The 12,248-nt window shown below is 41.0% G+C and overlaps 1 protein-coding gene across 10 annotated transcripts in view; it reads right to left on the bottom strand.

The window, feature by feature from the left end:
* The window catches only part of Runx2 (RUNX family transcription factor 2), a 266,467-nt gene that overhangs the window by 98,388 nt on the left and 155,831 nt on the right, over positions 1-12,248 (bottom strand). For all 10 annotated transcript variants that reach the window (XM_087185361.1, XM_013072895.3, XM_087185357.1 and 7 more), the window contains one exon: positions 10,661-10,822. In XM_087185361.1, coding sequence (XP_087041487.1) covers positions 10,661-10,822 — 162 coding nt within the window. The remainder of the gene's footprint in view (positions 1-10,660; positions 10,823-12,248) is intronic.

The following is a 12,248-nucleotide window of genomic DNA, read 5'->3' as shown; positions in this document are numbered from 1 at the left end:
TAGGAACGACGTTGCTTGACTTGCACTTTATTTTTTATTTACATGACTTTTGTGGATTTGAAATTCACCAATTTCTCAAGTCACATAAAAAAACAGTAATTTAGATAAGATCATCTGTTGAATGGGAAGCAGGGGTGGTCCTAGATTTGCCTCAGACCAAGTTAAATTCTGACCCAGTTTAATAACGGACACCATCTTGTTTGGTTTTCAGGACAAACAAAAGAAAAGTCTTTTCAACTGTTCAAAATAAAGTATTGTCCACAATGACTTGCAACAATTCAAATAAAGATGCTGTCCCTTGTATTTTATGTTACAGAATTTAAGTTATAAAAAAGAAGCTTTCTGCCTTTTTCCTAAGGTTTCACCTATAACAATTTCGACATATTAGGAAACCTAAGTGCTAATTTTAAACACTCGAGCAGTTTCTTTGTCCCTCTTCTACCAGTAGTGATCAATTATAGTACTATTTCCTGAGAAATCAATCCTTGATGAAGTAACAAGATAATAACATCCAGTAATTTCAATGATCCTATTTTTCCTGAAGCAATTATTACCTTGGCCGATATTTATTACTGTGACAAATAACAGACCTGCCAAGAATATTCAGATACACATGCATTATAAATGCAGTGAGGAGGTGAACGCTTGCCCATGTGAATGGACGTTGCATGCTAAAGTACAGTCGGCAGGGTTATTCCACTGGATCTGAGATGTTGGCAGATTGCATTATATAGCACGTGCTGGGACCACAGCTGTATTTATGGAATATGAAATTAAGGTGTGGTGGTTAGGGTGGAATGTCAGTTTGATTGGCTTTGGGATTTGCCTAGCAGATGTGTGGGACACACTTCCGGGTGTGACTGAGTGTGTCTTGCAGGCAGGGCCTTGGGGGCCTGTGTCTGGTCCCAGACCTTTTCCTCTCAAGCACTGATCCCCTGCTCTGTTTCCTAAGTGCCATGAACCAAGCATCTTTGCTCTGCCGAGCTGCTCCACCATGTTTATGTTTCTGCCTTGGAGCCAGCCATCCATGGACAGAGTCCTCTGAGAAGGAGTCAAATTAAATCTCTCCTCTTTTAAACTGTGGGTGTCTGGTGTTGTGTCCCAGAGATGGGAAAGCTGACTAATTCATTAGGTAAATACTGCCATTGGTCTCATATAGAACGTCATCTCTACATCTACTGGGCAGTCTGTAGTGAGAGTCACAGCATGAGTAAGATGGAAGCCATTAACATCAATTCACAGTAGACTTTCCTACTGAACACAATGCTTCCCCTGAGCACATACGCGCTGAGCACTGGAGCAGGAATTACAGAGCAGCAGCAAAGGGCTAGGAGACCAGGCACTTGGCCAAGGGGAGCTTTCACTCCAGCTGAGAAAGACAAGACCTAATACATCCTTGATAATAATCATGATGAATCCACCCACAACATTCCTAATTCTTTAAAGTTGAAAATACAATTACTGATGCAATTCAGAGTAAAAGTATGATCTGAGCAGAAAGGAGTTGATTTGTTTTCTTAATTTCCTAAAGGACATGGCTTTAAGCTGATAATGGATCTGAGGGGCAAAAGAGGTCTCTTGGCCCTAAAATCCTTTGTACCACCTGCTTGTTCTGATGCCAACAGGGGCTGGCGTCACAATGTCACTATACCATGTTGGCTTTCTCTTGCCTCCTAAATGGAACTAAAAGCCTCTCACAGACAGAGACAATGTCTTCTGTGTCTTTTTCATTCCCTGCTTGCTTAAGTACATTTTAAATATATGCTGAATATTTGCGCAGCTGACCTGAAATGACTGAAATGAAATTTTAGAAGGCAGCATCTCACATAGGATGGCACACAAGAGGTCACTAATATGTCATATGGCAGTATTAAGATCTAAAAAGTTCTTGGCAGTAAGAAACCATCACCTGCATGAAACGAGATGAAACCAAATGTGAATAGCTGTAAAGTATACTACTTAAATCTTTAAAAGGCTGTAAAAGCAAAAAAAAGGAGGAAGATGTAGCTCAAAAAAAGGGCCGGGGATTTAGCTCAGTGGTTTCGCCACCTGCTGTGTAAGTGCAAGGACCTGAGTTTGATCGCCAGTACCAAAAAAAAAAAAAAAAAAGAGGCAAATATGGAACAAAAATGGTGTGATGTGGTCACCAAAGAATAAGGACCATTTTAGCCTACACTGGCAAAGATGAGAATAAAGGGGGAAATTGGCTCCGCTCACGAGGCATTCTGAGGGACACTGACAAACCACAGACCAGAACAGTGAGGACAGTGTTGGGAAAACACCTTTCCACAGGAAGGGTTGCAAAGGGAAAGGGGAAAGAGGAAAAATTCAGCCTGAAGAAGATAAGGGTTGCTGTCAAAACCACACCACTTTGTTTGGAGAAACTGCTTTGCCTTCAGTTTACAACTTAGTTAATATCATTTCTATCATTTTCTCAGAAAAAGACTTTGATGCTTTATTACATGATAGCTATAATTAATGTCAGACTCTAAATTAGAAATCAAAAATTCTATTTGATCATTTGGCTTCAAGCTGGACCCAAAGTATGTTTTGGCATTATTACTAACTGCTAGCAGCAAATTCTGGAAACAGATGCCGTCTTGATATGTGTTCTAAACACAAAACACATTGCAAAAAGACTTGGAGATAAAAAGTATATGCCACTTATGCAGACTCTTACTGCATGATTTCCTGTCCTTATCAGCAATAAAAGTTTCTCTTGGTTTGCCCTTTCTTTGTTGTTCCAGGTGAACAAAATCTTTTTTCTTCTTTTTCCCTTTTTTCTTCCACATGCCTACCTTCCTCTTTTTTCTATTCTCCTTTCCCACTAATACGTGACTCATTATATATTATGAAGCACCTCTGCATGCCAAAAATTATGCTAGGGTACAAGAATATGTAAGACATAGTCACTGTCCTTGAGAAACTTATCTTCTATGAATGGAAAATAGCACATAATGCAATTCTTACACTAAAAGAAGATATGTACACAGGACAGATGTGTCCAAAACCCAGAGATGACATGGGAAGGTGTGTAGGTAGGAGAGGGACTCACTAAGTGGGAAGAGGTCAGGAAAGAGATGTCCAGGAAGGAGCAACTGGCCCTGTCCACCAATGCAGAGAAGTAGGAAGCATCAGGCATACTTCAGGAAGCCAAGCATATAGATTCTTTGTGAATTCAGCTTGTTCTGTATTTGAGTTGATAGGAATGATCACCTAAAGGTGAATGCATAGGAATGTATCTGTGGGAAAATTAAGAAAAAGATTTTAATTAAAAAACAGACTACAGATATGAAAGCCATTTGGCCACAGCTACTGTGACAAGGAAAATGCTTCCCTAGGAAGAAATGGATGAAATGTTTTCTAACCAGAGATATCACTGACAAATTCAGTAACCAAAAGAATCAGGAGGTGGCATTTTAGGTGCAAAGAGTACATCCTTATGTTTTAAAAAAATATGATAGCATCCTTATGACAGAATGCTGCTAATTAGTAGAAACAAATGCGTTATCAAGGCCATGAATAGACACAGTAACTTAAATCCATACTTACTTAGTAAGCAGCCCGTTTGCAAAAGCTCTACATTGTACAATTCCACCCAAGGACCTCTGAAAAAGGCAAAACCATAGAAACAGCAAAGATACATGTGGTTGCTGGGCCCAGGAGGAGAGGAGGAAAGGAGATGCACTGGTGATGCACAGAAGACTTTTAGGGCAGGGAAACATTCTGTACTGGAGGGTACATGGCCTTCTAACATCAGTCAAAGCCCACAGACTTAGGCAACACGAAAGAGTGAACCTGATGTAAACCACAGCCTCAGTTCCACAACGATGGATCCATACTGGCTCATCAACTGTAACAAATGCAGGTGCAAATAACAAGGTAAAAAGGGGAAGGGGTATGAGAACTCTATTTTCTGCTCAGTTTTCCTATAAACCAAAAATTGCTCTAAAAATATTCATTTAAAAACATATACTCTAAATAGGTGCATGTGTGTGTATTAAGCATTTTTCTATTCTTCTGAAACTAATGACGCAACCTAATTTTTCCATTAGCATTTATTCAGCAAGGCACTTTCTTTATTCAAAGTCCCAAGACCAAATGTCATTCTTCTTGCCACACCTCTGAGACCCATGGATGAGCGACTTTAAATAAATTCATGTGCATGGGACCACTGAGGCACAAAAAATTAACTGACCTATCTGGAGACAGCACGAAGTCTCTTTAGTGACATTGAAAGTGACATCTAAATTTCACCAGTTAAATTGTCCCTGCCCTCTCCTCAGATCCCCGGGCACCAAGGTAGCCACCGAATGAGGAGAAAATTAGTACTTTTGGTAAAATAAGGTTCACATTTCCAAGCTTACTTCTATGGAAAGGCAATTGCAGCAGATCTTTCAATAAAATGTACAAATGTGTCTGCCATTCTGGCATGAGTGTAATTCTGTTTGTTTTCAAAGCTTTTCCCTAAGTGTGGGTGGCTGTACGTGTGTCAGAAGCAAATCCCACAAAACAACCCACAAGAAGTATGGATAACATCAGAGTTAGACCTTGGACATAGGTTTTGTTCAACGCTCTGGTACCTCGGCCTCACTACAAATAACTGTAATTAGTCATACATCCAGGCTTAGTCAACTCTGTGAGCGGGGCCAACTACCTCCAACTGATCTAGCAGGAATGAAAACCACTTCTTTGGTCCTCAATAGCACTAAATCAAAAGTGAGAGTAAACTGAGATCCAAGTAAGATTAAAACACCATCTGTTCTTGTCAAAAGGCAGCCTATTTTTAGGGAAAGCAAGATGAATTTTGACTTACAGAATGCAAAAATAATCCAATCAATCACAGCTGATATAATGGAGAAGAATATGGAGCATTCCATTGTTAATACAGCACTTGCCTTTGTTTAGGGTCCATTAAATTTAATAACTTCCCTCTCTGTGGCTTTAAAACAGAGAACTTCTTCAAAATAAGAGTGGGTCCTATTAAATTTAATTACTTGCCCGTGGCTGCTGTGGCAGATGTATGTTTACCAAACAGGTGGCTCTTAACTAAGGAATGGGTCTGCAGGAAAAAGTAGATGCTTTACTGTTTTATTACAGTTGCTTTAACTTTCTGATTTATTAGCATTAATTGCTGGAGTTTTTCTTTTAGCCTTTCTTAAGATGTTGGTCCTTCCTGCTCTGCTGAAACAAATGTTCACACACACTCGGTACTTTACCGAGGCTGCTGGTTTTAAAAGCTCGACTGGGGAATGCAGTAGAGACTGAGTTCTCAGGGACATTTTTAAATGAACTGCATCAGACACCACTAGATTTGAAATTATATGAAACTATCCACTTCACAGACCTCCAGGGGTTAAATGGAGTTTTCTGCTGGCTATTTCTAGATTTTGTGGTAGCAATAAAATCATTTTTTAGTAACTACATTTATTAGATTAATGCCTATTCTGCTGACCTTTGGAAATACTACAGCTTACCAACCAAGAGTCATAAAAATGCAAACATCTCAATAGTTCATTGAGGGAATTTTCTGATATTTAAATATTTTAGAAAAGAAATTAAAGACACTTGCTTAAACAGAAAATAACTCAGAAAGGTTATAATTTTTTAACTCTGTCCTATGTACAAAAAAAATTCCACAAATATAGAGAAATCCTCCCTAGTAATAGGCTCTCCCAGAGAAACTGAGGCAGCCGATATCTCTGACCCCTCCCAGTATGTTTCTTAATGAGAGCATTTCCTCAGTCTCTATGAGACTTCCAGAGGAGGACAGAAGGCTGACAGTGATCAAGGTCACAGAAAAGTGCTCATGTAAATTTCTTCCACCTCATATATACCCAAGACGTAGGTTAATGAATGCCACTTCACTCAGATGGGTGGGATGGGAGGAGTATCTGCAGTGGAAAAAAACCATGTAGATCCTCCTTTAGGAAGGTAACACGAGCTCATATGTGACCCACAAGTCAGGAATCAGACTTAATAAACATGGTAGGATTATTATGGATTCTTTTGACAGTAGGCTTATTACATAAAATACATAGCACTTTGTAATGACCTCCAGCCAAGTAATTATAATCTTTGTGTCAAACCTCATGAGTGTTTTAAATATCAGAAATGCCATGGGTGATAATAACGTTACAATTATAAAGGTATGCAATGGTTTTGGTTGTTGCAGAGCCAGCTGATCCCTGCTTTGCCACACCTTGCTCTTTGGCAGAATCACTGAAAAGCCAGGCATGGTGGCACACACCTGTAATCCCACCACTCTGGGAGCCTGAGACAGGAGGATCTCAAGTTCAAGTTCAAGCCTGGGCAACTTAATGATAATAGTAAGATCCTGTCTCAAAGTTTTATTTTAAAAAATTCAAAAAGGGCTAAGGATGTTGTTCAGTTCTACTGAGTTCAATCCTCAATACTGGAAAAAAAATAGCTGGGAGATAATTTTGGGTACTCTTACAGTGAAGATTCTTTTAGGACTGTATAAGATAAAGTGAGATAATGTATAAAATTATATTACTTAAATACAGATTTTTTTTTTTTTCTGGTACCAGGGATTGAACTCAGGACCTTGCACTTGCCAGACAGGTGCGGTGCCACTGAGCTACATCCCTGGCCCTTTAAAGACAGATTATTATGTGATAAAGCCTTGCTTATCACAGTAAGTTTGGAGGAAGAGAAAAACTGACTGCTAATGGACTTGCTTTGCACCATGACATCACAACACTGGTTTCTAATAAGTTGTACTGTATTTGGTTTTTATCATTTAACTAAATGTGATCCAAACTCACTGCCATAAAGTAAACCTTATTGGTTAACACAGGGCAATTGTACGTTGCTCAGTTATAAACTTATCACAGCTATTGTTCTTGTTACGATAAGTAGGGGATCTAAGGTTGAGGAAATGTTTCCTCGATCTTTCTATTATGCCTTTGAACTTTAAGACATCTAGTATTTCATCTTCCTCTGCAGTACAGTAGGGATCATAGGTAACATACCTTTATCATTTTATCTTACATTGTTTGTACCTTGCTCCAAAAAGGGGCTGAGGAAGACTACCCAAATTTGTCATCTGACACCACTGTCACTATTATAATTCATTAAATTCTAGAACTGCTACCACATTTGAAAAATTACTCAGAAGGGGTACCACTAATAAAAGAAGGTGTAAAACTGGATCCTTCTGAAGGTCTTCAAGTAGATTAAATCATGATCTGTCTTCAGAATGGCCTTTTAGGATGAAAAGGAATTTCTTTAGAGACAGATCTTTCTACAGGTTCTTTCTGGTTGCATTTATTCCGATAATCCCTTTGAACCAAACATTATCATGCCGAGTTAATGTAAATGTAACTCAACATTGTCTGTTCTATGACATAATTGAACAGTTATTACTCCTTAGTGATTTACTGACATTTTGTGAATGGCTCCCTATTGCTTTCAGCTCTACAAATATTCATTTTATTTATTTATTTTTTCTTTGGTACCGGGGATCGAACTCGGGTCCTTGCCCTTGCGCAGCAGGTGGTGAAACCACTGAGCTAAATCCCTGGCCCAAAATATTCATTTTAAATCTACATAATAATAACAGCAAATGTGTGAGTACTTCTATGTGTTAGGTACTATGGTAAGTGCTTTTCTGAGTACCACAGGAGTACTAACTTATTTAAATATTCCAGGGGATTTTTATTTTCAATATGTCCTGTGCTGATTCATAAGGCAAATAATCCCCTGTAAAAGTTCAGGTTTTTATTTCTTTGATTCATTTAAGCCAAGGCTTGCTTGCCAATTATATACGGATGTACAATTTTTCAAATAATTTTAACTTCATAGTATTAGTTGCAATCTATTTGGCAAACATAATGTGCCAAAAGTCTGTCTTGAGAACTCTATACACTCAGAATAACCCTAAGAGATAAATATCATATCCCTATTTACAAGTAATAAAACTAAATTTCAGAAAAGTAAGAAGCTTCCTTGATATTTGTATGAGCCGAACTTAAACTTGGATCTGGACCTCCAAATCTACCATATAAGTGCATAATTTATTCTTTCTTGCCCAAATTTTATGAGAATACTTTGTGTATCCCTTTAGACAGGCAGGTGAGAATGGATTTCTCTTCATGAAGACTACCTGGGGATGGGGGTGAAGGTTAATATTTTCACTGTCTTGTTTCAGGGAAACAGCCTTATTTGGCACTGATGATAGGAAGGGACTTAATCCAAAGGGTTTTATTTATTAAAACATAAAATAAGGATAAAAGCTCTCACTATTAAGTCTCATGTGTAGGAGACTGTAAGTCGTGGGTCATGAGATGGCTTTAGAAATGGAGGAGAGGGCCAGGGATTTAGCTCAGTGGTTCTGGCACCTGCCTCGCAAGCGCAAGGACCTGAGTTTGATCCCCGGTACCAAACCAAAAAAAAAAAAATGGAGGGGAATAATCATGCAATAGAACCTACACACCGTGGTCTATGAATCTATGACACAGCCCTACTCCCAATTCCACTGTCCCCATGTCCATCAGGCACAGCTCATGGTCAAGAGCAAGGTCAGGTACAGCAAGGCTCCCTCGGTCCCTGACAGTCCCTGCCTTGCCATCTCTTCCTGTTTGCTTACGTGGTGACAGGAGGGATTTTCTGTTCTCTTTGTGTTTATACAGAACCTCCCATCTTGGCCCGGTGTCGCTTCATTACAACTCACAGAGATGCTGGGCAAAGAGGGGAAAACTGGACCAGACTCAGTTTTAAACCAGTTTAAAGCAGGGACTAGTTCCTACCTTTGGACAAAGATCAATGTATGGCTGGAAAGTTAACCTGTTTCTGCTGCTACCTTCACTTTGTGGAACAGGAAGAGCTATGGTACTGTTTCATGGAAATTTTTTAAATAATTCCCAGTAAATGGACTCAAAATAATCTGGCTGTTCTACCTTACCCGTGTACTTGATACATAATCACTACCCATCATTTAGGCAACATCTTTTCAATGGTTTTCCCCAATACAAATATCCCTCAGGAAGAAAATATGACAGATAAATGTCTCTAAAACTACAATTGCTCCCTGGGGTCTCCCCACCCAGGTTCCACTAGAGAAAAAAATAGTAAAATCTGCTTCACCCACAGAGGTTTGGCAGATGGAAGCTCAAAGGAGCCCTGAACACAAGCACATTTGCACAAATCTGTTCTCTCCAAGTGTCATTGTGGCCCTGTGTAAAGTAAAACAGACTCTGGGTATGAACAAAGGAAGGACGGACCAGACCTAACTCAACATCGTGAGGCACTGGGCTCCAACCCCACACCAGCCCCATTACCCCTCTGTGTCTTTCTCCTTCCTTCCTTGCTGTGTCTAACTGATGCCTGCCTCAAGGGGATAGGGATGCCAGGCAAGAAAGCTGATAACTAATTTCCTATACTCTGCACAATTCCCCAATGGGTAGCATGCAGTTCACAAAAGTAATAAAGCAGTCATCAATGCAAAGTGGTAACATAGTTCCCCGGAGAGTCTTACAGTTGCCCCTCCTCCCTCTTCCTTCCCTACTCACCCCTGTGGGAGTCCATCTGCCGCAGACAGTGCGAAGGCACTAGGACCAGAGAGTCCTCGCCTGCTCTGGGCTCCAGAAACAAAGCTTTCCCTCCTCCCAAGTTGAAAGAAAGAAAGGAGTCTGAGCTAATCAGAGCCTGCAAGCCTGCTGCCTGGGCTTCCTCAGTGGTGCAACTCAGCGGAGAGAGCAGCGGCTTCAAACTTTTTGGAGCATGAGAGCGGGAGAGAGACAGAGACAGAAACACAAAGAGAAAGAAAGAGAGAAAGAGGCATTAACCTGGCCAGGAGTCACACCAGTGTGTGGGGCCCAAGCTAGGAGAACAGGCCCGGGCACACGAGATGTAGTGGGGCTGTGCCTCTGGGGGTCTATGGCTATTTTTATGGGGGACAATGCTGGGCTTTGTACTATGTCACAGTGAAAGGACAGACTGCTTTCCTTATCTCTGGGATGCAGGTGATTGGCTGAGGGCTTGTAACTTTCCCTTCTGTCTGAAGTCTTCACACTCTCTGGCTCTCTGATGAATTCACCAGGAGAGAGAGGGGAGCAGCCAGGTCACTGAGCATAAGTATTTCCCTCCCAGGAGCCACGGATTTGGGGACAGCCTTGGAGAGAGTAGATCTGTGGATACTGAGGCTACTACACTGCAAGGGACAGAAGTGTGCATAATGGAAAGGCTGCCCCAGGTCTGAGTTGGCTGCATGTCACCTTTCCAGGTTCCTCCAGGTCTCTGCACTAGAAGAGTCCCAGGTGCACAGGTGCACCCTCTTAGAACTGGCTAGTTTGACCCCTAGGAATGGAGGATTGTGCCATCCCTCTGCAGTGTGGTTTGCAGGCAGATGTTAGAGAAGAAAAGAACAAGCAGAGGAAGGCCTGGCACAGACCAGCTGGGTGCTCTTCATTATCATCTTAAAGAATGAGTGTCATCTTTAGTGGGCTTCCAGTCTCTCGATTTACAAAGCCCCAGTGTTTGATGACCCCACTATTCAGAAGACCTGGCTGCCTAATTTCACCCCTGCCCTTCTTGTTCCTAACTGTGCCACTGAGGGCACCTGTGAGACGGGCTCGGCCCATCCCGCTCCCCCGGCCCCTGCATAGGGGTGGGTTTCTAGTTCCAGCTTGGTCATTACCTGAAATTCGCCTGGGCACGTCGGTGATGGCAGGAAGCCCAGTGCCCCGCGTGGAGGACAGCGGGGTGGTGGAGTGAATGGACGGGGGCGTCATCTGGCTCAGGTACGAAGGGTAAGACTGGTCATAGGACCACGGCGGGGATGACTGTGCCTGCCTGGGGTCTGGGAAAGAGAAACAAAATATAATCTTTAGTGCGCGAGCCGCTGCCGCCTTGGCAACATGCAACCCCCAGAGTGAAAAGGTAAAGCAGACAAGGTGGGAACATATACGGAGTGACCATATTCTGTCCTCTCTCCCGTTTATGCCCTGAACAGCACAAAGCTTTCTAGAGTTAGAGTCAAAAGGAAACAACAAATCAGGTCACGCAGAAGGGTGATTTGTCTCTCTTAGACACAAATATTTCCATTTGGAAAGTAACAGTCATTTAGAAAGCAATTTGCTTTTGTTATTTTTACAAAGTAGAATCTATTTATTTTCTGTATTCTCTTAAATCCCTCCACTGACCATGTTTTCCTAATTTTTTAAAGTTAGAAATTAGTTTTTTTAAAAATTCACTTGTAGAACTTAAAAAACATGTAGACTGTGCCTTTTCCTGTTGCATATCCGTCTTTCAGACTTGCTTTTTGGTCTTACAGTGCGCAATTACATGATTTCAGCACAGGCTCCTTTTTTTTCTAACACGTGGGCTGGGAGGTGGTCTAGGGATGAGAACGAATGGGGCAGTGTGTAAGATGAATAGAAAGGAGGGGAGAGGGCTGCCTAACTCTCATGCTAAAATTAAAACAGAAAGTTACTTTCAAGAAAAAGACAAATGTTAATTTCAAAGTCAGCTACCACAAAAAACAGAAAAGCTTCATGCAGTTTCAAAGCTAAGCATATTAGTTTCTGACATTAAGAAAATGACCCAAAACAGGAAAACAGGGAAATGTTTTCACTGCTATTGAAATTTGTTTTTAAAATGCCACAAGTTTGGAAGGCAATCTAGTGTTACCTATAGTCCCTATAGTAATAATAAAAATAGTGTGCAGAAAACTGTGAGGGTTAATTGTTGAGAATTAATCATGTCTTTTGATGCACCTCCATGGAGTTTCTTGGAGGTAGAAACTCAAGAACAAGTAGATTTATTAAAAGGCCTTCAACCTATATAAGAAAGTAAATTTTCTGTATGTTTCCAACACACACAAAAAGTGTGTCCTATTTCAAACTGGTTTGCTCTTGAGGGCTAACCAGATTCATAAGCAAATTTCTTTTAAGATATGCTTCTTACGTTAACTTTTACATTTTTTATGTTAATTTTTAAAATTCTCATAGACCAGGCCCTTAACTGGACAGCTTGGTGTATCAGAATATGCGTGGCCCTCGGACTATTCAGAATTAGGGTCAGAATTAGTTCTGAGACTTCTACTTTCTGTGTGATCTTGGGGAGTGGGGGTTGAGACAGGTTCTTGCTGTCTTCCTTGAAACAGATCCAGGCTGGACTTGAACTCACGGCAATCCTCCTACCTCAGCTTCCCAAGTGCTGGGGTTACAGGCATTCACCCCCATGCCTGGCTTTCTGTGTGCTCTTGGCTTAGTCATTCAGCCATA

This window comes from Heterocephalus glaber, unplaced genomic scaffold (assembly GCF_053883595.1).
Source record: "Heterocephalus glaber isolate CG9 unplaced genomic scaffold, H.glaber_assembly_v1.0 deba00001497, whole genome shotgun sequence".
NCBI classification, from domain to species: domain Eukaryota; kingdom Metazoa; phylum Chordata; class Mammalia; order Rodentia; family Bathyergidae; genus Heterocephalus; species Heterocephalus glaber.
Note: the sequence above shows the minus strand (reverse complement) of the source record. Positions and strands in the feature narration are given on the sequence as shown.